Source organism: Balaenoptera acutorostrata, chromosome 12 (genome assembly GCF_949987535.1).
Source record: "Balaenoptera acutorostrata chromosome 12, mBalAcu1.1, whole genome shotgun sequence".
NCBI lineage: Eukaryota > Metazoa > Chordata > Mammalia > Artiodactyla > Balaenopteridae > Balaenoptera > Balaenoptera acutorostrata.
Window position 1 is genome coordinate 53,235,393 of NC_080075.1, and position 27,332 is coordinate 53,262,724.

The following is a 27,332-nucleotide window of genomic DNA, read 5'->3' on the forward strand; positions in this document are numbered from 1 at the left end:
GGGGGAGTGTGAGAAACGACCCTGCCAACCTCTGAGTTGACAAGCCCCGGATGTTGCCAGCTCCCCTCCCTGAGCTGGCCGCACTCACAATCATACTTCCCCTCCCTCAACAGGCCCTCTCCCTGCCCTGCCCTGCCCTGCCCTCCAGGCCTTTCCCTTGATCAAGAGCCTTTCTAGAGCTTCTCAGCTAAATCCCAGGCCAGCAGACAGCGCTCCACCTCAGCCAATTTGAATGCATGCTGTCTGTGAGATTTTCTGAGACTCTCTCAGCTGCCACGTTAAAACTGCATGAGAGTCTTCCTCAGGAGGCCTAATAATATCGTGTTTCACCTTTGAGCCACTTTATAAACATTAACTGATTAAGCCACCCTTCTCTCCTCATAAGCTCTGGGCTTCTGCAGAGGGGACTTCATCCTCTACTCCCCTCAGATTACTCCAGGAGGAAATAAACTGGGATCTGAAGGATCTTTTCTGGGGATTTTAGGCCAAGACAACATTAACGCCAAAGGTCTTGGAATAATAACCGCCGCTTGGGTAATGGTATGAATGTTTCTTTCAAAGAGACTGAACTGAGGTTCTCATCTCCCAAAGCCAGGTTAGCAGAATGAAGAACTTGCCTCCATGGTCTAAGGCAGGGTCACTGAACTACTACGGCCCATGACACAAAATCCAGCCTGCCGCCTGTTTTTATGAATAAAGTTTTACTCGAAAAGAGGCATGCTCATTGATTTACATGATATCTATGACCACTTTTACACAACAATATCAACTGAGTGGTTGCAACAGAGACCAAATGATCCACAAAGCCAAAAAAGAAAAAAAAAAAATTACTGCCTGGTCCTGTAGAAGAAGTTTGCTGACCCCTGGTCTAGGGAATTTAAAGTTTGTTCTCATCCCGCATATTCCCTAAATATCTTTAATCAAGTCTCTTTCCCTCTCTGGGCCTCAGTTGCTACATTTGTAGACTAATAACCTCTGACCTGAATCATTGCCTTGGGTTTATTCTCTCATTGTTCTGTAAGTATTACCATCTTATTTGTTAGCTTTGCCTCATCATTACAGCTGACTTCTCTGTGAGCAGGAACAGAGTTTTGTGTGTCTCATGAATCATTGTAGGCACAAGGCTCTATGCTGAGCTCTAAATCCACTTCTGCAGTGTAACTGAACAGACTTGAATTATATTTCTTTCTTTGCAGAGAGATCTCGCAGAATGATGTCTTGGAAGTGATAGAGGCAAATGTGTTCTCCAACCTGCCCAAACTACATGAAATGTAAGCAAGAACCTGTGGGGTTTGCTCATGGCTGTTCTCGGCCATAGCTTTAAAGTTCACTTATATTCCTGGGAGGCCCTGGCTCTGCTCTGCCCTCAGACCCCTAGAATTTCATTTTAAGATGTCAAAGTCAGTCCGAAAGGCACTGTCATATGTCTCTGCCTGGTGATCCAGCTCCCATTCCAGAGCTTGGTCTTATCCTGCTTCTTCCCTCCCAGAATTTCTTGCGTAGTAGACTCAAGAATCTAGCTCTGTGACTGCAAGTACGTCCACCTCATCCTCTCATTCAAATGTATTCCACAGTCAAAGCCCAAAATAAATCCCCCATGATGTAGCTGAAGATGGGCCGTCTTAGTTTGACTCCATATACGCACCATGAAACCTTGGCCAAGATACAAAATCATGCTAAGACTTAGTTTTCTTATCTGTAAGTGAGAATAATAAAATTGCATGCCTCACAGGATCACTGTGATGAATAAATGAGATGATAAATGTTAAATAGATCTAACACATCAACCGGCATACAGTAAGATCATAACAATCCTTGGCCTCTTTACTACTCCAACCAAATTTACTTCTTCTGTTGACATTCTAGTTTTACATACATGCCAATACTCACACAGATCCACCTCTCTTTCATACCAGTCTCTAATTACCATAGGTTATTAAAGCCAGAAGAGACTTCACAGAAAATCTGGTGCAAAATTTTCCAAAGTATATTCTGTGTATCATTAAACACTTGGAAAATTATTAAGTGCTCCAAAAAAGGAAAAAAAGTCTATGGCCAAATAAGGTTAAGTTGGACAGATGCACTTACTATAGAAAAACTCAGAGCCTGTAATATGCGAATATACACTTGGAATCTCCAAGAAGGATATCGTATTAAGAGTTTCTCAGCTAATGTCACTGGAAAGGTTTCTCTGTGACGCATTGATTAATATCTCACAAAATTCTCATGGAGCACAGTTAGGAAAGCCAGTGACCCACTTTCCTAATTTTACAGGTGAGGAACGAAAGACAGAGAGAAGTTGTGAGGCTTGGCTGGTCACCCAACCAAATCCACAGCAGGATAAGGACTTGAACATAAATCTCCTGACTCTTTCGTATCTTTTTGAAAACTTTTTAGCGCTTGTCAAGCATATATACATACCCACACACACATGCATAATTCATATATGCATACATACATCCATATGAATTTGTTTAGGAATGACAGTCTGCCCATTTTGGCAGACCTCCTTCCCTTTTCTTCTACTCACTCCGCCTCCCACTCTCATTCTTCCTCATTGTCATTAAGCCTCTGCAACTGACGCCTTCCCTCCCTCCCCTCATCGCCCTCCTGCTCCTTCCTTCCTTCTCACTCTGCTTGGCCTTTCCTTACCCTAGCTGGGAAAAGAGATCTGACCAGGGTCTCAGAACCCACAGAGAATATCAGAGAAGTGAACCAAAGGGCAGCTGGCCCTCTGGGCAAGGTCAAGCAGGCGTCCCTCTATGCTGTTCAACGGGCAGTGGAGCTAATGGGATGGCTCTTTCATCTCTTCCCTGCGTGGAGAGGTGCTCACCCCCATGTAGCACTGACTGTACTTAAAATGATTAATTACCTGGTACTTGGATCTGGGTAGCTACAGGTTACTGCAACATTAAAGCTAATGAAACAGGGAGGAAGTAATTAACACAGAGCATCTCTGCAAATATACATTGATCTAGCAAGACGGGGAAAAGGCAGCCTCTCTCTGTCGGAATCCGAATGTGAACATGCCCACCTCCAGACCTGCACTGTGTCCAGATCAGGACACAGTGCAGGTCAACCTGGGGCAGAAGCCATCACTTCCCATGAGCTGTGAGAGAGCAGTCTCAGTTTGCAGCGTGAGGGGACTCACTGGCACATTCCCAGCTGCTGTCTGCTGGGGCTGCACAGTGAAAGCCAGAGACGCCCACTGGTTTTCCCCCAGTCTTTGTTTTCCTTTGCCCCTTCACTCTCCTTTTCTCTAATCTCCTTTGGCTCTTCAGCCTTTTTCCTTCCCACCCTCTTTTGTTGTTTTCCATGCCCTTCTCTCTTGTCTCCCGACCAGACAAAAGCTAGTTTCCCCCATTAGTCTTGTCCCTACCCTCTTAGCCTCCTCAGACCCTGGGAGATCCTTACTGGTTCAAGACTCAACTGTGCTCAGTGAAAATGACTCACCCAGTCAGCGCTTTGTTTGTCTCTGATGAATAGGTTCCAGGAAGACTTCAGTGGTGAGAGTTACATGGGACAGGGCTAATATTTTGTTTGCACAGTTTAGTATAGTAAAAGACACCGCATGTATGCTCAATTTTTGTTGAAACGATGGCTGGATGAATAGATGGATGGATGGATGGGTGAATGACATTAGCATACTCTTTGCATAATGTGAAAAACACCATAGCATTCCTTACTGTTGAGGTCACGTGCATGTTCTTTCCTCTTTTACAGTAGAATTGAAAAGGCCAACAACCTGCTATACATCGACCCTGATGCCTTCCAGAACCTTCCCAACCTCCGATATCTGTAAGAACTCCTGTATTCTGGTGCCCGCTCTATGATCAAATTGTGCACTCATATTTTAGCAAAATATCCATTTGCAACTCTGGGGAACAACTGCTTTTAATCAAAGATGTGGGGCAGAAGTGGAAGTGGGGAGACACTTGCTGGTGGATTTTAGTTTAGTTTAACGAGTGAATTCCACTGACATGATTGCATTTTGTTTTCATTTACAAAAACAGACATCATAAGGAATGCCATTTGCATTAATGGGATTGTCACAAGGACCTCTTGCAGAACGCAGTCATAATTTAGTGTTAATGAGATACAGCCAAAATTTCCGCTAGCATTTAGCTTGTGACCTTGACCTCAAAGACATCGTCTCTCTTGTTCTGCATTTAAGCATTTTTTTTCTTTGATAGATTACAGTGTTTTATATTAAAAGTTTTGGTTAATAATAGGCATGGTATTTTTATCAGCAGAGAGATTCCTGGCGTTTGAGCTTTATCCCTTGGGCCTGCCTCCGTTTGCAAAAACACTGCTTCTTCCACTCAAACAGCTTTCAGATTAGCTGAGGGCTTGTCAGAGCCCTGAGTGCTGTGATGGGGCCCCACAAAATAACAGATAAGAATTTGGCCTATGGAGTCAAACTTTCTGGATCCATTTATTAGCTACTATCACAGGCAAGAATTTAACCTCTTAAAGCCTGCTTCCTTGTCAAGAGAATGGAAATCATGATGGATGTGTGTCTGTTATCTATTAACATAATAATAACGCATAACCACCTACCCCCAAAAGACAGTTTTTAAGCAACAACGATGTATCATTTTTACCTGTCTGTGAGTTGATCAGTGGAATGGTTCTGCGGAGCTGGACTCTGTTGGCCTGACCGCAGCTAAGCTCACTCATGTACTTGAGGTTAGTTGGCAGGTGAAGTGGGTGCTGGCCGCTCTCGGTGGTCTCGGTTTGGGATGACAGCTCTCCACCAAGTGGTGTTCGTTTCTAGCCAACTCACACAGGCTTGTTCACATGGCTGTCCTGGGGTTCCAAGAGAGACAGTAAGCTTGCAAGCCTCTTGAGACCTAAACCCGGAATTCGCACACCATTTCTTCTGTTGCATTTTATTAGCCAAAGCAATTCATGGGACCAGCCGAGGTTCAAGAGGTGGAGAACCAGATTCCACTGCTTGATGGAAAAAGCTGCAAAGTCACAAGCCAAGGTGTGTGGATACAGGGAAGGATAGGGAATTGAGGCCATCTTTGCGATCAATTTAAAGCATGTAAAAAGTTTTGCACAGTTCCTGTGACATCATAGTAAATGCGCAATAAAGATTAGCTACGAGTGATATTATGACTCTGTTCCTAACTTTTGATCCAGGAGACCTGGAGTTAGCAAGTAAAATAAGGAACACGGGGCCATTGTGGTTTAGCTCACTGAATGGAGGCTGACTGAGGGAATAAAAGATTCAACAGAACAAAGTCCCTATGACCTGGAACTTCTGCTGTCTGATAGGAGCCCCAGAAAGGATCTGAGAGAGAAACAAGGTCTTGCACTCCTGAGTTCATGTCAGAGGCAGGACCAGCTTCCCTGGCACGCAACCAGGGCAGTCTCACGGGCTCCATGCTCAAAAGGCACCCATGCTCAGAGGGCCTCGCCCCAGGTATAATACTCTGCTGTTGCCATCTTGAAACACTTAAACAGCTTTGAACGAGGAGCCCTGCATTTTCACTTTGCACTGCACCTCACAAATTATGCAGCCACTCATGCTCAGAGGTCAGGGTTATGACTGACTCAGGAGCCGTGGCTCTCTAAATGGACTTTGCTATACTCTCTGCAGAATCTAACCTGGGTTAGGTACATAGCAGTGGAGGAAATCTGAGGTAACAGAAAAGGCATGGGCCTTAGGATTAAAAAAAAAAAAATCTAGGACCTCATCCTGACTCCACCATTTACTCTTGGGCCAATCACTGGATTTCTGAGAGGTGCATAGCTTATCGGACTCTCAAGTGAAATGTAAACTACATGTTTACATTTGAAAATATGTGAAATATATACTGTACATGTGAAAATATACTGTAAACTACAAACTGCTCAAAAACATTAATAAATGTACTAAGTATTTGTAGGATACTCTCTCTGGCCAACCAGTCAAAGTCTACAAGTCCACCCTCAGAAAAAGTCCAATAAGGGTTTAATACAGAGTTATGGTGGCCACTAAGACCTTCAGCTTTCACCCAGAGTGTTTGGCATGAGTTAAAAAAAAAAAAGGACTTTGGGACATGCCTTTACATTTAATGGAGCAGTATAGAAAAGAAAAAGAAAAAACTATATATGATGTCAGAAGGACTGGATTCCAGATGGGATGCTGTTATTTATTCATTAGCTAAATAACCATTACCTTCTCTAAGCCTCCCTATCTGTAAATTGGGTGGTTGTAAAAACTAAATAAGATTATGCCGGTAGAAACATTTTGCAAGTTGTTTTTAGTGTATAAACCATAAAGAACTATATAAACATAAAATTATTAAAACTACCTATTACCCAGGTGGTTTCCTTCATCCCTTCTTCTTTTCTTCTTTCCCTCCCAATGGCCATCCTTCCCTTCCTCCTCCTCTCCCCTTCCTCTTAGAAAAAGTCTGAGTGGAATAGGGGTGGCCACAGAGCCTTCAATAGCAGAACAAAAGCACATTAGGACATGCAAAGGGACACCCCTATTCACAAACTGTCACATGTGGCTCATGAGAAGCGCTCCTGCAGAGGAGAGATTCAAGAAGAAAGGGACCCCCTCACTCACACATTCCATAGCTATGATGATAACAGTAGGTCTGAGAATGGGGGGCTGGGAGCAGGTGACCAAGGGATGGGGAATCATTGCAAAGTTTGAAATCAAGAGCTCCAGCATTTGACCCTATTATTAGCCCGCACCTTGTGGCCAGCACCATTTGTTCTTATTAATAAGGACCCTCAGCCCTCCCTCTAGGGGATGAGGGCTGGGGAGGAACTTGGGAGGATGTGGGCATGGAAGGCACAGCCCTAGACTGAAGGGGGAACTCTGGCAGAACAGAGGGGACAAAGCTCCGACTTTGACTCTGGAAATCTGTCATCTGTCATCAAGTCCAGCCTCCCCTTTGTGTCCTTTTCTCATTTTGACGTGTTCAGTAATCCTCAGGCACACCTGGCTCCCCCATCAAGTCCAGACAAAGCTGGAGGTGACCACTTCCAGCCACATCTGTTCCTAAGAGGAGGTTATCATTCTCAGAGTATCTGAAACATGCTTTCTAACTGGAGAAAGAAAAGAACTTGTAAGCGGTTTAGAGGAATTGTGTCACTGTTAAATGATCCTCCTCCCTGGCTCTGAAAAATATATATACTTACATAATCCTACAGAGTATGAAGTCCTTTCACATCCACTGCCATGCTGGTCTCCATCAGGAAGTTGGGACGAAGAGCCATCCATCTTAAGCCTTTGGACTTATTGCCCAGGGTGGACTTTTCCCAGCTGCACACTCCTCCCGGGATGCAGCACAGGGTGACCCTGGGAACTAGAGCAACTTTGCACTCCAAAAACACTCTACCTGCAAGACATCTCTTCAGGTTTCTCAGACCGTGGTCCTTTGAAGTGTTTTCCAAACTGCTAAGAGGAATCACCTAAATTCAGAGTCGGTCCTCTAATCTAAAAGATGATTCCGTGGGAAAAAAAGCCCAGTTAAGCTTCCTTCTTTTTCCATTTTTATTTGTGTCTGAGCAGCGGTCATGAACAGCTTCACAATCCAGCAGCCAGGTAGAGGTGGGTGGCAACGATTTCAGATATTCTTGGGAATGATGAACTACTTGCTTCAAGGCAAAGGAGAAACACAAAATGGATGAAGGAATCCAGAGGGGACCGGTAGGATGGAGTAGTTGTTTATTTCCTTAAACCAGGTTAAATGTTTATCACCACAGCCAGCAGAGCAGCAAATTACAGTGGGTAGGGGTGAGTTGTCATTTGACTTGAGAAGCCTAAGCGCTGCATACACACACACACTTAGAAATGTTATTCTGAACTTCTCAGCGTTGATTCCATTTCATGCTGATCATTTGATGGCACAGAATTCAAGACAACTAGAAATCAGCATTCTTCATTATTCCCTTCATCCTTCACCGAGGAACCTGAAATGGTTAGGGGGGAAAAAAAACCCTCATGAATAAAGAAATGTACTTTGACCAGAAGAATATACATCAAAGGATTCATCTGGGTGGAGTTTTTCAAGTCAATATTGTATTTGCAAGCAGTATTTCTTGCTTTACCACTCTGCCTTCCTGGAGCTGACCTTTTGTGTATGAAAGATTATCTATTGATCTGTTAATAAGGTTTACACAATATTCTCTTGCCTTGGCATCCTGTCAGCGTAGTTCTTAGGCAGCTGGATGTTGCTCTTTGCTACTCAATAAACCGTAATTCCATCTTAGCAAACCCTTCACACAGCTGGGTGTGCCCGCACCCTCAACTGACATCTATCTTCCTCTCACGTGGGGGACTCTTAGAGCTTCTTAGGGGGCTGTTCGTGGCAGCCACGCCATCTGCTTTCTCCAGCCAGGGATGATTCCAGGAGAGTCTTTATTGGGACTCCCTCAGCAGTTCTGGCTGTTTCTTCCCCCACCCCTCCCCCTAAGTCCCTCTCTCTCTTTTCTGCGTTCCTCTCTTTCATTTGTTTTGGTAGGAGTGATGAAAGGAGCTTCTTTGGTTATAAAAGTTAAGCCATTGGTTGGACTTCGCATGGCAAAAGGGACAGAGGGCAGGGATTCAGGAGGCGGCACAGAAAAACAAGGAAGCACAGAGGCTCCAGGGCCATCTGGCTGGGCTCAGGTCTCGGTTCCTGCCCTTCTTAGTTGTGTGACCTTGGGTAACTGGCTTAACTTCTCTAGGTCTCAGTTTTCCTTTCTATAAATGAGGAATAACATTGCCTGCATCTTTGCATTGTATTACATGAAGTACTGAAAAGAATGACTGACATTTTAAAAATTCTCAACAAATGTTAGCAATTCTTATTGAATTCCTGACTCTATCATTTACTAGCTAAGGGAGCCTGTGTAAGGGACTGCATCTCTATGTATCTCAGTTCTCTCCTCTGCAAAAAAAAAGAATACCTATCTCTGAGAGTCTTGTAAGGATTAATTTGATGACGACGATGATGATGTGTTGGTGGTGGTGGTATCTCTTTCCCCTTCCAATATTTCTAAGGTTTTGAAGGCCTTGTTTCTTTTGGACAGAACCCACTGATGAGCATTCAAACATGAAAATATACCATTTGCGTTTCTCAAAAGAAAAAGGCATCCTTCTTACCAAACTCCTGACAAATCCAGAAAGGTCCCTCCAAACAAGTGAAATTACATAATCCTGCATAATCCTAACCCCTCCGTTTGCTCATTTTCAACACTAGTGGTCCACAATACCTCATGCCATCCCCATCAACCAACTGGTTGGATAATGCTTCCTATTTTTACGTTGATTTACAATTTAACTCTTTTTATCATACTTCATTGCATTTGAACCTCACAACAATCCAAGGAGTAAGCAGGGCAGTAAAAGTACAAGCAATTACAGAAGCCAGCTGGCCATCCATGCCTGTACTCCCTGGTCACAGAGCTCTTCGGACAGGAATGTGCAATGTCCCTGTGGACCGTTCCGATACTTTTGATGTTCAGCAACATTTGGTTCTCTGTGGTGGTAGGGAAAGAGCCATGCTAGGGTTCATTTTTCAAAGTTACTGCAGCCATGCGCACAGTAGAAAGGATCAGTGCCTTCCCATTTCTCCTCCATCATTTTGGATGTGAAGTAGCCAGTCAGTAAGGACTCATTCATTCAGCCAATCATTCAACAATCATTTATTGAGGCCATACTATATCCCAGGCTTTACTGTGATGTTTCTTGGGTGTACAAAAGATGACAAGACACATGAAGCCTCTGCCCTTATGGAACTTACATTCTAATTGAAGAGACAAATGATGTTGTATAATGTCAGGTGGTGATAGTGATATGAAGAAAAATAAAGCAGGGAAAGTAGAGTGATGGTTTAAAAAGGGTGGTCGAGAAAGGATAGAGGGGATGGCCTTGTGAGAGATAGAGGAGTCATTCTACGGAGAGCTCTCAAAACAAGGAGCTCAGTCTTTTGGGGAGAAAAGACTATCATTCATTAACCCCTGAATATAATACATCTTTCAAGCTGTGTGGCATTGGCCATAGATAAGAGGACTGATCCAATGCCTTGGTCTGGACTAGTCAAGGAAAGCTTCTTTCGAGGTAGGGAGAATTTAGCTGCAACTTGGAGGGTGAATAAAATTTAGAAAGACAGAAAAGAAGGAATTTATCTGTGAAAGAAAGAGGTGAGTAAATGCATAGAACATAAAAGGGCCATGGAATAGGCAGAGGATGACGAGATACTGAGTCTCAATAAAAAGAAGGTGTACATTGAGAAGGAGTTTGACTGTATCAGGATGGATTGGGTTTGGTGAGATTGGAAAACTAAATTTAAGCAAGGAGTTTAGTAGCAGAGAATAAGCTATAAGAGAGTCTTACCAACAAGGACCTACTGTATAGCACAGGGAACTATACTCAATATTTTGTAATGACCTATAAGGGAAAAGAATCTGAAAAAGAATAGATATATATGTGTATAACTGAATCACTTTGCTGTACACCTGAAACTAACACAACACTATAAATCATCTATACTTCAATTTTTTTTTTAGAAAAAGAGCTTCTTAAGCAGCAGAGTGACAGGATGACAATGATTTGGACTGTAGATTGACAGGTAACAGGGTATAGACTGTACTCAAGGGAGACCTGCTAAGGGCCAGCTGCCATAATGCAGGAGTACAGTAACGGTGGCACCTGGAGGAATAGAAAGGCATGGTTCAATGGGGGACACATTTCCAAAACTGAACCACTGGCATATGATCTCCCTCTAGGTCGGACGACCCAAGTGAATGCAGTGATTTTTGCCCACTCACCTCTAGTAACCCCCAAAGCCTCCCTTCCCCCTAGTGACTCCCACACAGAATCACCCTGCAGACAGCACTCATCAAGAATTCAGTCTGGGCCAGAAGTCATCTTATACAGTGGCTGAGAGTATTGGGAAGAAATTATTAGCCATCTCCCTGGCTGTCAGTGTTGTAAATGTCTAAGGATGTTGTCATGACTACAAGGATGTCTGGGCACAATGGAAATTATACAATTGCTTCTTTTATCAGTAATCTGTCTAGCAGAGCCAACTTTGCCTGCCATTGTCAACTCCAGGAAAAGAGAGCCAGATTTTCCTTGTGGAACACTGAAGTTCAGCATGAGATTTCAGCCCGAGCATGTCAGCCCCAGGAGAGCAAGAGCTTCCTCTTGTCTTGGGGCCTGCTTGTAACAACGGTGGCATTTTCATGCTGCTAACCTCCGCTCCTCAATCCTCTGACCTGTTCAGTGCTTTCTCCACCAAGACGTTCAGGCCTTCTCCATCAGCAAGACAATTACTGCATCTATCAATTCACATCAGTATGTTCAGATCTTGATATTCTTCTTCCCAAGGGAAGTGGCATATTTTTAAAAAGGAGCCTGGAAAAGGCAATGTGAAACCCAAGAATTGATAATGATAGACTCCCAGGCGTGGGGCTTCTGAGATGGAAAGAAAGTCCAACAGGATCCACTCAAATAGCATGTAGGTGACCACCTACTCCAGCCACTTGCAGTCTCTGGATTATATTTTCACAGGATATACCTCTTATGAGGTAGGTATATCCTCACCTCGTTAATTCTGAAATAAGACCTGTCTCTGTCACCACCAGAAATCAGATGTAAAGACAAGCCTAGAGAAGGTTCAGAGAGAAACAAGTCTCCGATTAGCTGCATGAAGCTCAGCCCTGCCCTCTTCCTCATTGCTAATATCACCTCCACTTCCCCCCAGACACTGATGGGCTGATCTCTTCAAGTCTCGGTTTCTTCATCTACAAAATGGAAATCATAAAATATGCTTCAAGAGGCTAATGAAAGAGGAAAAGGGACTCTACATCCTCTTAGATCTGTTCTAGCCCTCAGGTGCTTGGTGTCTAAATTGTGTTCTTCACAAATCTGGGGATCCCAGGGTCACTGTCCTGTCCTGAGTTCAGCATATTCAGATCCAGCACAAAGGGCCCTGTATGGAAGGAGAAATTCCCTCTATAAGACAGGAAAATCCGGCCTCCTGCAGACCACTCTACTTCCCAGATCAGGCTCCTCTTCCCCAGGATTCAAGGAGACCCTTTAAATGCTGAGATCCTTCAGAGGCATCAAACACTTAAACCAGCTGTAAATTACTCTTAAATAAAGCACAGCAGAAGCTCTGCTTCTTAAGCTAAAGGGGACTCACGGAATGAGCCCTGCCACTTCGGCCCCTTACAAATGAGCACAGCCAGCCTTAGTGGAGCCTGAGAGGTACTGGATGTGGCATCAGGCTTAAGAGGCAGACAACACCCAGCAGCCATTGGAGCTGGCCTGGGAGGGCAAATCCCTGGCAGGGCTGGCCCCAGGCACAGGCAGAAGGAGAGACAGCTTAGCTGGCGAGAATCTGAAGGGCATCAAGTGAAGCCCCACCTCCGTGGAAAATAAACTGCTGTCTCTTCTTCCACCACTGCAGCCTCAACATAGGAAGGTTTCAAGGGTATTTGGGTCCTTTCTGACCCTTATAGATTTGCAATTATCCCTGGGAGAGGCCACATATTAAGATATTGGAGCTAACACAAGAACTGTCAGCTACTGTCTCTGTAGGGATGGGGCAGCCCCTGGAAGCAGAGATGGGCCAGAGGAGGTTGGGCAGCGCCGTGGGCAACAGGGGGTGGGCAGGACAGTGAGAGAGGGAGGGCATCATGCAGTCAACTCTGGTTACCAGATTGTGTGCTCCTCCAGGATGGGAAACAGGCTGTCTTTACGGCCATACCCCCAGTGCGTGGCACAAAAAAAGGCGTTCAGCTATTTATTTCTCCTTTTAGAGAACACTGGCTGTGATCCCTCACGCCAGACCTCTTGTGCACCTGGTTCTCGCCTCACTCTGTCATGCTTGTTGAGGGACCCATTTGTTCCTTGCTGCCCTCGTTCATCTCATCTGCTTTATCTTTCACAGTGTGTGCTCTTAGGTTGTAAGCCAAGAACACAGGCATCTTCTAGCCAAATGGCCCCGCTGCTCCCAAACCCTTGGCCTGTCCATCTGGGAAGATGCTGTCTTCCCGTGGGCATGGCTATAGGAGGAAGGCATTCCAGGGGGCTCCTCGGCCAGCCAGATCAGCTGGCTCAAGACTGGGGAGCAGTGAAGTGGCAGGAGAGGGCATCACCTGATTCAACTGACCTCCAATCCAGAGCAAAGGCTGCATCTAGCTCATCTCTGAGCTTCTACAGAAGGGTCTGCACACAGTAGGTCCTTAATGAAAATGTGGGCCTGGATTTGAATCTTTCTGTTTGGGTAGTGGAAGGGAAGCAGTTGCTGTTTTTAGAGAAATATCTTGGGGCATTACAGAGTGTGAACACTGCAGTGACAAATGGTCCAAGGAAGAATATTTTCATCCCCAGCAGACATTACAAAAATGTTCTGCTGCGGTTTAATCATGAGGTCACCCACAGCAAACACCCCACAAATAATGTCTAGTTCAAGAGGGGCTGAGCTCCTCCCGCACCAGTTGGGATTCAAAGATAAAATCAGGCAGCCTCCCTCACAAAGCTCACCCAGCACAGTCTCTCTGGACAAGGGCCAAACCACAGGAGCCGCCTGGACACCAAGGAAAAGCTCTTCTCTTTACGGGAGAGTCGCATGCTTAGGCTCCAGCCGTGGTCCTGCTTGTGTAAGCAAGTAACGAGACCTCTCCGGGCCTCATGTAAGAGGGAGAGGAAAGGGACAGCCCCATCTCCTTCAAAAGTTGTAAGGAATGGGCTTCCCTGGTGGCGCAGTGGTTGAGAATCTGCCTGCTAATGCAGGAGACACGGGTTCGAGCCCTGGTCTGGGAAGATCCCACATGCCACGGAGCAGCTGGGCCCGTGAGCCACAGCTGCTGAGCCTGCGCGTCTGGAGCCTGTGCCCCGCAACGGGAGGGGCCGCGATAGTGAAAGGCCCGCGCACCGCGATGAAGAGCGGTCCCCGCACCGCGATGAAGAGTGGCCCCCACTTGCCGCAACTAGAGAAAGCCCTCACACGAACCGAAGACCCAGCACAGCCAAAAATAAATAAATGAATAAATAAATAAATAAATAAATAAAAAATTAAAAAAAAAAAAAAAAAAAAAGTTGTAAGGAAGAGAAAGGAAGGGAGAAGATGAGTCAGGGTGCGGGGACGCTTTGAAAGTTCAAAATGGCAAACAAGTGCAAGCACTGCTGATTGGACAGGGCACTGCTGGCGGATACGGGGTGGGACACAGAAATCACAATTTAGAAAGCACTTTCACTTTATATTAATTTACATAGCCTTACAAAAGCCCTCTGAGATATTTACTGATGGTTTCATTTCACAGATGGGAAACTTGAGGTTCAGAAATGCTGACTGAATTGCCCTAATTCCCAAAATGGGATTAAGAAAGGATCTTGGAGCAGGAGAGACAGGGAAACTGATACTAATTGAACATCTACTAGATGGCAGACCCTAAACTAGGTATTTTGTTCCACAACTCATCTTCCAACCTTCCAAAACAGTGAGGTGTGTATTTTGCCCAATTTATAAATGAGGAATTTGAAACTCAGAGATCCTGTAGCTGGCAGAACTGAGATCTGAGGCCAGAAGTGTCTGACTCCGTCCCGGTTCTCCCCGCTTTCCGGGGCTCCGCAGCTGGGAAGGTGCGGAGTGTGGGTGAAGCCAATGTCAACGTAGCCAGTGTTCTGAGCGCAAGAGTGACACCTGATTCCTGTTTGCCGTTTGGAACTTCTGATCATCTACGCGGCTATGTTGAAGTGTACCTAAGAAATAGCTTTCTAAATAATTAATGCTTGAAATGAGTTGTGGAGAAGGGTTTGCAAACTGTTTAAAATATTAACTCTTTTGCGACTCCCCTATGTAATTTAAAAGTAACTGCTTGCCACAGATTGGTAGTCTGATTAAAGTTATTCGTACATCGGCATCCCAGAAGGTCCCAAAAGATTACCTCTTAGCAACACTCTGTTAGCAGTGAATCTGACTTGGAGAGATCTTTAGGTTTTAAAAGTCCTTACGTGGCCAATGTGGTATCATGGAAAGAAGATCACCAAGAGGCATGGGAGCCCGAGGGCCCAGGTTCCGATCCCATTTCTTCCACTTGCTAGCAAACAAGTTAACTGAAACTCGCTAAGCCTCAGTTTCCTTATCTAGAAAATGGAGCTAATAATAGAATCTTCTTCATGGAGTTGTGGGCAGGAATAAGTGACTCTGTACAGGCAAGGCCTGTATGATGGTGCCTGACATGTGCTAAGGTAACTGGAAAGTATTAACTATGATTCTTTCTGGTTTGAGCTTAGAAATTTGGGTGATTCATTTACCCTCTATGAGTGTTGCCTCCCTCATCTGTAAGACGGGAATCATAATTATATTCACCTTAGAAACTCACAGTAAAGTCAAATGAGGTAATATGAAATGACTCTGTCAGTCACTTGAGCTACACAAATTAAGATAAGGCGATTTTCCAGTCTTTTCTTCCTAGAAGTCTGGGTCAGAACTGTGACCTGTGTAATCAGTTCCTAGGACTTCAGTTACTTCCCAAATACCAGTCCTCTGGTCTACTGCCACTTTAGGCAGCCTCTCACCTGGGCCCAAGTCAGACACTGGTCACTGTGTCCCCAAGCAGGAGGAGACAGTGATGAAAGTTGCCACACGGTTTTCTTAAAGTCCTTCTCTCAACCTAAGTGACACAACAGCAGCTCCCACCCTTCCCCAGGGTGGGGGGCTGGGAAGGGCAGATTCTCAGGCATCTCCAGGAACCCTTCTCACAAGGTTCCTACACCGTTTTCATGCCCACTGCGCACGAGAGGTTAAGAGTTGTGTAACTGGTTTCTAGAAACCTGGACTATAGCATGTCTCATACCTCGGCATCTCAGGAAAAACTCCGACTCTGACATCCTGTTACACTGAGACCTGCCCTAGCCACGAAGGCATCGTATAGCAGGCTCCAAATTGAAAGGACAAATAACAACAAAGTGAGAGCTGCTCAGTAACCCAACACAAACTTTATTTTTTTCTACATTCAGGCCCATTTTGTCAAAGATTTCTCTTCAGTTTAGTCCTCCTTTGATTCATTTTGCCATCAGAGAACATGATTTCTTCTTACCCAGACAGGGTGTGTAGTAGAGAGGTTAATTGTTGGGCTAGGAGAAGAAATCTGATCCTGTGACTGATAGACCCTGTACAGCTGCAGGGTAGTTATTCAGAGTCTACCTTCCCTCTTTAGGTTGTACCCTAAAGGGGCCCATCCTAAAATGCCTGAAATGCTGGCAGAAATTGGATCAATGTTCATTTGACAGAGTGTGCCTTTTCACCAATGTGGTTCTGTAAACTTTCTGATTTATATCATGGTAGAGGAATACAGGGGGCTGACTAATAGAACACTCTGTCTAAGAGAGAGTTTGCCAACCATGTCCTAAATGGTAACAGCATTTTTGGAGAATTAGCATAAATCAGCATAAATACTCTAGCTTCTAGCAGGGCTTCCAAGGTTGAAACAGGAAACACCAAACTCAGGAGATACTCTACAATAAGGGAAGAATCCAGGGTCAATATGTTTGGGGAAAGCCAGCACACTACTTCCTCCTCTTGGGCATTTACAATGAATAATACTGTGGTAAAGGCTCTGAGAATCCTGCAGGAAAGAAACTGTTTAACCTTATTAATCCAGCACTTCCTAGACTTATTTGATGACTATGGCCTTTCATTTGTAAGCAAAGCATGTATAACCTTTGGAAACAGCACTTATGGAGAAATGCTCAAAGTTTCTAAGTTGGAAGTCACCTTAGAGGTCACAGAGTTCAACTCCCCTTTCCAATTCTACACCCAGTTCCAATGTGTGGGGTTTCCCCTCACACATCCAAGCAATTCTCAGACACCAGCTGGGTGCCCTACAATTCAACTCAATTGTGACACTATCTACCTGGATACAGCATCAGCTCCCACAGATTTCAGGCTCAGTCCTACAAGACTGTCCCCCTTCAGGCACCAATTGTAAGTCCAGGTTGTCACCTGTGATCCTGACCAGACAGCTATAGATTGGAGGTTCCAATGACCCCGCTTTGAGTTTGGTTAATTTGCTAGAGAGGCTCACAGAACTCAGGGAAACATTTTGCTTACTAGATTACCAGCTTATTATAAAAGGATACAACTTAGGAACAGCCAAATGGAAGACATGCATAGGGCAAGGTATGGGGAAAGGATTCAGAGCTTCCATGCCTTCTCCAAGCCCACCATGCTCCCCACCCAGAAGGTCTATGCCAGGAAGGGGAATGGAGACCAAATATATATTTTGTATCATAAATAACAATATCACACCCCTCATGAAGAAACCTAGCCACACAGACACATTTCCAGAGGTAGGGAACCAAGTGCTTTGCGGTACAATCCATTCTTCTGTCTGATCACGGTAGGAGCACAGACTTTAGAGTCAGAAAGATGTGGATTCAACCTCTAGCTCTGCCCGCTTATGTGCGGCTTTGTGAAAGTGACTGGACCTCTCGGCTAAGCCTCCTCCACTCTGATATGAGGATGGTAATGATACCCATCTCCTAAGGTAGAGGAGAGGAATAAATAAAATAATCAATGTTAAGTGCTTGGTGTGGTACCTGGTACATAGGAAGTGTTCAATAAATGTTGACCGTGATTATTATTAATCCTATACCTACTTGCCCAAGCAACACAGCACAAACCTATTACTATTTCCACCTGGAAGCTCTTCAGAATCACAGGCTTCTCTTCCCAATCAAAATATCCTACACAGTGAACAATACGGCCTTGATTCTTCACCCCATCAGCTAAAAAAACACCAAAAAACAACAACAAAAAACCTATATCCCAAAATAAGTTTATTTATAAAGTAGATACTTATATAATGCAGTATTAATGTTTGTGTGCATTACAAAATATACACAAAAATGATATTTTAAAGTATGAAATAAAGGTGAATAAATTATATGTTTTACATGCACACCTTGCCTTATTATATACCATTTTATGTGGCACAATAAGCCCAGTTTGCTCTCACTAATTACAACAACAGTATTTTAGAGAAAGCAATACCATAGGATGTGTTTCATTATTTTTTAATCCTTAGTTTAACACTCAGAAAAGCAATTCACAGGTCATTTCAATAACAGATTTCAATGGCTGTCAAAGCTGAGAACAAAACCTCACTAAAACAAATAGGTCCAATGGAAGAGCAGCCTATAGCTGTACTCTGAGTCACCCAGACTCCATGTTCAATCCTACTCTTTCATGCAAATATTTTTATGAAATTCAGCTAGTAAATTTTCTTCCCTAATGCCAATCAGATGTTCTTACAAACCTGAAAGATGTTGTATTTTTATGTTTCTAATCAAAGTGTTCAAAACCCAGTGAAAAAAATATAAGTTAGAAAATTGCATATCCTTGTTTTTAAAATATGCAATATAAGAGTTCTCATAACTGATGACATGCATCATTTTCAGCAATAAATTAATTTCCATTTTTCCCCAAACGCTTCCCTTTGAAATGCTGTTGTATTCTTCCTCATTATTAATACATCACCTTTCCCTTAAAGAGATAAATCAAATGTCTAATTTGAAAATATCTGCTTTGTAACATTATTTCTGATAGTCATTTGTCATCACAGAAAAACTCAGCCAATTGGAACACTTGTATTTTCTTTTAATTTGTAAGTCATCTTCCATTTTGTCAACTCCTTGTAGTAATTTTCCTCGAGATGACCAACAAGCCTCTAGGTAATAGTATGATCAGGACCCAGGCACTAAACAAAATCAGACAGGCAAGAAGGTTTATCCAGGCAGGTTTGTCCAAAGAAGGAGGAGGAAATTAGAGAATGGGGGCAGGAGGAATCTGGGAAATTCAGCTGCGGCTTCCAGTGGTTGCAACAGGGCACACAGAGCCTCCGGCAGCAGATAACAGACCAGCCTGCCCAGGCATCATGGAGGTCCCACAAGGACAACAAGGACCCAGACACAGAAACAGCATCTCAGTGCCCAAGAGAACTGGGGGAAAGCAAGGCATGGCCCAGGTTCTAGGGAAACCAGGAAATCAGACAAGGTCTCAGTTATAGCAATGGAATGTGACTGAACCATGTCCAATAACAGTGCCTGGACACAGTGCTAAGGTTTCCTGTTAGGTAAATCTTACTTCCCTGGGTAAAAGATAAAGGATCTGAGTCCTAGAGACTTCAACTAACTCCTTAAGGCCGTACAGCTTAAAAAGTGGTACAGTCAGGACTTGAACCAGATCCTCTAGCAACAGAGCTGCTAGTTTAAAGCTATGCTACTCGTCCTATCTGAGAATAGGACCAGAGCCCGATTGTTTAACCAGAATATTAGGTCAAAACAGAATCTGCAGCCAGGCTAATAAGGCTGAGATCTTCAAAATCCTGCCTTCGGGCTCATTGCCCTGATTGCTAAGGAGTCTGGTTTCCATGGAGACTGAGGCAAGTTTGATCTGAATGTGAGTTAAATATTTCCAGCTTTGAAGACATGAGACTGGGGAGGCAGGAAACAAGGCTCTCCCACTGTCTCAGGTAATTCCTTACCCAAGATCATTTTACAGAAAAGAGAAACTGAGGCTCTGAAAAGGTAAGTGAACTGCTCAGCACCATCCAACTAGTCAGAGAGAAAGCACTTAAATCCAGGGTCCCTCATCTTAAGTCTAAGGCCCTTTTCATTGAACTACAGCTTATTACACACACTCCCATCTAACTCCAAGTTTACGTGATTTTACACCTAATCAAATCTTTATTTAATGATTTGGAAAGTATATGTTAGCATGTTTTCTAATGGTGTATGTAGAGATGCAAATTCCCAGTCCATAAGGATCTACAGTTAATAGAAAGCTCAATATCAGTGAGCCTCAAAAGGTAAGGTGGCTTCTCCTATATTAAGTGTAGTCCACTCTTCTCCTTCTTATGCATCATTGGATAACTAACTTCTCCCAGAGTGGTCAGGAGGAAGAAGTACATTTTGTCTAAGAGACAGAAAAATGTAATTAAAAATGTAAAAAAATAAGGAAGACAAAGACTTAAATTAGGTGCAAACAAAGCTTATATCACGAGAAACCAATTAGAAGATGGAAAAAGGAGTTCAAGTTCAAACCCTCAGTCTTGGTTTCTAGGAAATGTGCTTTGGCAAAAATAATAAACCCCTAACCTAGACATACAACTGGCAGCGTCCCATTCTTAAATCAAATTTGCCTAAAATATCTCAGTGGGCCATTAAGGCCATGGTATGGAATCTGTTTCTGCCTCAGCTCACAAACTAAAAGAAAACTGGTTCTCACCGTCTCAGAATTCAGCATTCCTTGCCACAGTGGATTCTGAGTGGAACAGAGATAAGGAATTGCATTCTTGGTTAGCATGTGTGATGGAAAGTGATGTGTTGTTCTACCTGACTTTTCTCAGTTCAGTGGGTTATGCAGTAGGTTCTCAATAACTACCCATTGGTTTGTCCTGACCACTACTGTGAAGTCAGGGTTATGGGATGGTGAAAATATGGGCCACCTCTGCTCAGGGAGTCCCCAAGTCTTCTTACTTCCCATTACAGCACCTCAGAGTGGCTTCTAAACACTTAGGCATCAAGTCCACACTTCTTTACCTGGTCTTAAAGGTTCTTGAGATACTGCCTCCTCCTTCCCTTTCCATCCTCTTTTCCTCTGTGTCCCACCTCCTACAAACCTCCTGTGGTCTAAGCTACACACGCTCACTTCCCTAGTTCAGGCCAGTAAGCTTTATATTCTCTCAGAAATCTGGTTTGCTCTCCTTCCTTGACTAATCCAACCCATATTGCTCTCCCCTTCCCTGAACTCTTAAGACACTCACAGTCAGTAACATAGATTTTAGCACTAGACCTGTCTGAGTATTTCCACTATACTAGTCTTAACTCCTCAATTCACCTGCAAACCCTGAAGACATGGGTCTTTGGTGGTTTGGCATGGTCTTTGGTGTCCTCTCTCGGATGAGATGGAGGTTGTATGAAGAGAAGATGTACAGCCCAATGCAAAACAAGTGAGCACACATACACTATTTATAGTGTTTATAGTATTTATAATTTAAGAAAAAACAACCTACCAGCACTGTTGAAGATTCATGAAAGCACTAATGATGTTTAGGACAATGAGCCTTAGAGCTTTGGGGTCAACTGCTCATGAAAGCAAGTATATTATCTAGTTAGGGGGCAGGACATAGTGGGACTGGTTCCCATCAATTGAAGGGACCTCACTAAGTTCATCCTGTCAGGCGAAGCACCCATTTTCATCACTGTAACCTCAAGATTGGCGACAGTTAGGCATGAAAGGTGTTAACACCAGCTCAGAATGTAAAGCCGGCTGTTGACTAGAGAGGACTGTAAGCCAGTTACCTTTCTTTAGAAGATCCATTTGCAGAACTTAAATTTGCTGACATTTGGCCCTCAGGCCTTTACCTGTTCTTGAAGATAAACTGCGGTTGAGTGAATCAAAATAATTTCACAGCAAACAGTCATCCGACCAAAGCAAACCCATTGAGACATAGAGCTCCTAGCTGATTACCCACTTCCAGCCTCCATCAGACATGAATTTATTGATCAAAGGGGAAAAATGAATTGAAAACTAAGTGTTCATCTGAACTCCATTTCCTGAGTTACCTTGGGGTTGTGGAGAGTTTCAGCTATAGAGTTATCACCAATAATCCATCTCACTAGATGGTCACTAGATCTTTTTAAGTGCCTTAAATTCAGAACTACTGGAATAATCTTAGCCATTTTTGCCGTGTTTTCTTTTCTATAAAGACCAAAAATTTCAGTGTGCATCTATAGACACTTATAGATGTCCCACAAGTATAGTGGCTTTGGGAGCTCATACTATTGATATTAAATAATGTACTTGTACCCTTCTCATTGACAATCATAAATTCTTCCCTTCTTCAATTATATAAAATTCTTACTCATTCACTAAGAGAAAGAGAGCCAAGTTGTTATCCATATAATGTCAAATCAGTTAGGTGTGATGAACACAGCTAGTGAATGATTCCTTTTTTGTGCTCATCTCTTGACAGCACATAACACACTGCCTGGCCTGATACACATCAAGCACTTTATATGCACCAACCGCTGTGAAAGCGTTGAGTTTTCAGAAGAAACATGATTTCCATCATCATGTCGTTCACAATCTGGTTGAAGAGACAGACGTTGAACAGACACAAGAACACAAGATAATATACAGTTGAGAATCTTGATGAGTGCTAATAAGGGAAAAGTGCTAAAAAGGAATATGATTATACTGGGAATAAATCGGAACCTTAATTTAAATGGGCAATCAGGGAGCTCTTCTCTGAAGAAATGACATTTGTAACTGAACCCTGAAGGATGAGTTGAGGTTGGCCAGGTGAAGTGTGGGTGGTGAGCCCTCCAGATAGAGCATGTGCAAATGCCTGGAAACAGGGAAGAACTTAGCGCATCTGAAGAATTGAAGGAAAGCCACTGGTGCTGAAGTGAATTGGGTGAATGGCATGAGTTGAGGGTTTAAGTGTAAGTGGGAAGGAGTATAAATTTTACTATAGGAAACAACTAAAGAAAAGCAGAGGACTAATGCCATCTTATTTACGTTTTTTAAAAGAATGCTCTGTGTGCTGTATGGAGAATGGGTTTGAAAAGGACAAGATTAAATGTGTGGAAAGGAGGAGACTATTGTAGAAATCTAGAGGAAAGGTGATGGTGGGTTGTTCTAGAATGGTATCAGTCGAGATGGAAGAAATTGTATGCAAATGGAATCTAAGAGGATGTTGAGATGGACTGGATGTTGGGGAATGAGGGTGACGAAGCCAAGTTTAATGTCACATTTCTAACAAATAATTGATAGATGGGAGTGCTGTTTATGAGGAAGAACTGAGAAGGAGCAGTTTTGTGAAAGTGATGGGGGGAACTAGTTTAGTTTGCTATGTCAATGAGACATTCAGAAGAGGATATGTGAAGTAAACTTTAATTAGGATAAACTAGAGAGGTCAGAAGTCAAGTATAAATCTAGGAGTCGTCATCATATTGATACTCCTTGAAGCCATGGGAAATGAGACCTTCCCAGCAAGACTATAGAGAAAAAAGGCAGAAGGCTCTGAGTACGTCTAGAGGAGGGGGCTTGAAAACTTAAAAGGAGTAACAAAGAAAGAGGTGGAATAATAGAAAAGTGTGATTGGACAGAAACTATTAGAAGAGAGAGACTGGCAGAGAGTACTGAATTCTCCTGAAAGGTCTAAAAAATGAGAATTTAAATTGTTCATTACATTCATTGTTTATGGGTTGGTAGATTTGGGGCATGACAAAAGTAGTTTCAGTGGAGAGGTATAGAATGAAAACAAATTGGAGCATCCTCAACAAATTAAAGAGGAACAGAACATGAGAAAATGAAGATAGCGTACACAGACAACTCTTTTAGAGACTTTACTGTAAAAGAAGGAAGAGAAACAAGGCTGGGCTGCAAGTGGAGACAGATTTGGAGCAAAGGCAAATGGCAACCGTCAGTGAGTCTATGTAAAATGTGAAATTCAGTACAAGTTAGTATCTGTCTTAGTCTAGGTGATCCAAAATATGTCTGAGCAAGGACTTAACAAGTGAATATTTTATTTTACATTCAAACTGGAGAAAAGAGATTAGATGACTAAGAAGAAAAGAAGGAATGAGGGAAAGGCAACTCAAGAATGTATTATCGGCTGACTGCCACCAGGAAATCAAGGCCCAATTATGCTAGAGCCCATCTAAGCTGTCATTTAGAATACATTAAGAGTTGTTCACCCAAGGAGTGGAAGAGTTCACCACTAGAAGAGTTGCCCTATGGGGTGCTAACTCCCTTGTACCTCCCAATCTGCCCCATGCCTCAAAATAGTTGAGCAGATTCCTATAAGCGTCCCACTCAGAGGTGGTAGAGCAGCCGAGGATACAGAATGAGAGATACCCAGTACAACTGAGGGTCAGTGCCTGCTAAGTTAAATCCGTATGTAGCTGGTTGCTATGGTAACCACTAGAGTAAAAGATGGAGCAAGAGGATGTGAAGCAGGGCTCAGCGGTGTCTGATATAATATCTACCTTGATATTCACACACTCCACATCCTTTCCAGTCTGGAAAGATGAAATAGCTTGCGTCTAGTTCATGCCAGAGCTGGCATGTACATTCTCCTGATTCCTGGCCTCCAGACCTCCTTGCCTCTGTTTAAGATTAATTACTCCAAGTAGCCGTGATACCTGACAAGTAAATTAACTGAATAAGGGTTTTAATACATTCTTGGTGACAGAAGCAAGAAATGTTTTAGAACCAACAACCAATTAACCTACTATTTTATGAGCACATACTGTATTCCCAATCTGCACCAGTAGTATAGATTGTCAAAGAATATTAAGTATGGTCCTTGCTTTGATGTCTCATTAAAAGAATACTGCATAGACCCATGAGAAGAGATCTAAAAATAGTAGAAGGCTGGATATGATTATATAACAAATGTAGAATAAGCTTGTGTCAAGCTAGCAGATATTTAGTTATGGCAATGTTTCTGTTGGAACTTCTCTGAGTAGAATCTCAGAGGTGATGGAGAGCAATCATGAAAGTTATTTGTTTTGGTTAGAAACTTCAAACTTGAAATGTTAACAGAAGCTATCTCTGGGTAGTGAAACTAGAAGTGATTTTTACTGTCTGCTGTAGATGTTTCCATATTTTCCATAAGTTTCACAATACATATGTATTACTTTTATATCCAAAGAATATACTTTTTAAAATAACCAAAGAATGTTGAGCCACTAGAACTCTCATACATTGCTAGTGAGAGTGCAAAATGGTACAGCCACTTTGGAAAACAGTTTGGCAGTTTCTAATAAAGTTAAACATACACTTACCATCGACCTAGTAATCCCACACATAGGTATTTACCCAAGAAAAGTAGAAATGTTCCCTCCCTCCCTCCGTCAGTCTCAGTCTCTGTCTCTGTCTCTCTGTCTCTCTCTCTCTCACACAGACACACACACTCACACACACACACACTATACACAAATGTTTAAAGCAGCTTTTTTATAATCACAAAAACTGGAAACAACCTATGTATCCTTCAACCTACGAATGAATAAACAAACTGTGGTATATCCATACAATGGAAGACTAATCTGCAATAAAAAACAGCGAACTACTGGGACTTCCCTGGTGGTTCACCGGGTAAGACTCCACGCTCCCAATGCAGGGGGCCCAGGTTCGATCCCTGGTCGGGGAACTATATCCCACGTGCATGCCACAACTAAGACCCAGAGCAGCCAAAATAAATTATAAATAAATATTTAAAAAAAAAACAACAGTGAACTACTGATACATACAATAACATGGAAAAATCTCAAATGCATTATACTGTATGAAAGAAGTTCCATAACATATGGTTGCACTGATATGACATTTTGGAAAAGGCAAAATTATAGAAATAGAAACTGATCATTGGTTGGTAGGAATAGGAAGTAGAAGGAGAGGTAACTACAAAGGGCAACACAACATAACTTGGAGGGTTCTGGAACTTGGCTGTATCTTGAGTGTGCCAGTATTTAAACAGCTGTATATGCTTGTGTTCACTCAGGTCTCTACACGAAACAATTTATTTTTCAGTGTGAAAATTTTTAAAGTAAATAACACAACAAATTCTTAACAAAAGCAAGTTAACAGCTCTTTCCCACAAATGAAAAACAAAGGGAGACCATCTCAAGGGCTGTTGAAATACTCAAAGGAAGAATTGACCAAGATGGGTTCTGTGTGGATCAGTGGGAACCAAGAAGGAGCAAAACATCTGAGAACCATTACAGGGAACCTGTAGGGAGAATGCACTGGCTTTCTGAAGACAGAAGCAGAGAACAAGACACTAAAGTCTACTCTAGAATCATAAACCCAAAAGACACACGACCTTTCACAATGATGAGTGCACCAGTGAAGGTTCCTTAGCTTGCAGGCAACCAAGACCAACTTTGTCTTAGGTAAGGCACACAGAGAAAAGGGAAATGGGAGTGGGAAGGACCTGGAAGGATTCTGAGTAACCCACAGGAGCCCGGGAGATGCTGAAGAACAGTGTGTCAGACAACTCTCATGGGGCAACTTGAAAATCTTTTTCACCACTGCTGTGGAAGCCAGTTCCACCCAAATTTCAACCAGCTTAATGCAGCTTAATTTCAACTGTATAGCAGCTACTCTGGCCTTGTGTACCTTTCATTTCTAGTCCTGGGGCTTCTTCTACACCACTATGAGTGATGCCCAGTAGGAACTCGCTGGGTACCCACAAGTGTGCAAGTCAGAGTGGAGTTAACACCATGGGGATACCTTCCACCAACAGGAAATAGTAGTCTGTGGATAAATGCCTCCCCTTTTCCCCCATTCAGAGCAATAGTTCTGATACCCATTTTGAAAATCTCCTAAGTCAATTCCTTGGCATTAAAGACTAGTCACTAGTAGTGGTGGACAACTCAATACAGTACAATAACTCATTCTTGTACTGATTATTTTCTTCCATCTCTGTTTCATTCCACCTGTCCCAAACTCTCTGAACTCATATTATCAAATATACTAACTGCAAGCCAGCCTTTATCTCAGGCTCTGCTTCCTGGGGAACCCAGGCCAAGACACACAGGCCTTGGGAATGATCCAATATAGCTCTGGAAATCTCAGCTGTAGAAATATGTGGACTATCTCTTGAGAGTGATGGTATCAGTGGACTCAGCTGTAACCAACCTTCAACTTCTTCCCAGGAGCGAGTCTGATGGGCTCAGCTTAGGTCACATACATACTCTGGGGTCAAAGGATATGGACCTCATGCCCTAATCTCAACAGAATCACTTGGAGAAGAGGCAGTTCTTCAAAGAGTATGTGGAGATTGGAAACAGGGGATGATTTAGGAAAATTCTGTTGTCTAGTTGCAAGTTGCTTTTGGATCATGTTAATTTATCTTTCTAGAAAAAAGGTGTGCCTTGTGGCACCTTACAAGGTGTGCCTTGTGGCAAATTACATACTAGCACATCTTTGTGCCTAAAGTGTAAGTTTCCTTTCTCTAAGGTATCAGTAGCTTCCTAGACCCTGGTTAGAGCCTTAAAATAGAAAACATTAGCATGATTCAGGTGTATTATGGGATTTTCTGGTAGGTTTTTCCGAAAGCTCAAAACTGATATTTTGAATTTGGAAAGCTCAGACTCTAGCAATTGTTAAAATAGCCAGCTTCATTTTTCACTCACTCTCAGTTTGTCTCTTTCTAGGTTAATATCCAACACAGGTATTAAGCACTTGCCAGCTGTTCACAAGATTCAATCTCTCCAAAAGGTTTTACTGTAAGTTTGAAGAGCGGTTACCAACTCTTTACTCGATAGCTGTCCTGCCCAACAGCCTCTGGGCCTGTAATATGCATTG

General features: G+C 43.0%; 1 protein-coding gene and 1 long non-coding RNA gene across 3 annotated transcripts in view; one reads left to right on the top strand and one right to left on the bottom strand.

Annotated features, from left to right (window-relative positions):
• The window catches only part of FSHR (follicle stimulating hormone receptor), a 166,675-nt gene that overhangs the window by 115,263 nt on the left and 24,080 nt on the right, over positions 1 to 27,332 (top strand). For both annotated transcript variants that reach the window (XM_007190042.2, XM_007190043.2), the window contains exons 3-5: positions 1,197 to 1,271; positions 3,724 to 3,798; positions 27,182 to 27,253. In XM_007190042.2, the coding sequence (XP_007190104.2) occupies positions 1,197 to 1,271; positions 3,724 to 3,798; positions 27,182 to 27,253 (222 nt within the window). The remainder of the gene's footprint in view (positions 1 to 1,196; positions 1,272 to 3,723; positions 3,799 to 27,181; positions 27,254 to 27,332) is intronic.
• Positions 4,598 to 7,838, bottom strand: LOC130709417 (uncharacterized). The gene is made up of 2 exons (XR_009009960.1): positions 7,147 to 7,838; positions 4,598 to 4,809 (listed from the first exon to the last, which is right to left on the bottom strand). It is a non-coding gene; the product is annotated as an uncharacterized LOC130709417 (long non-coding RNA).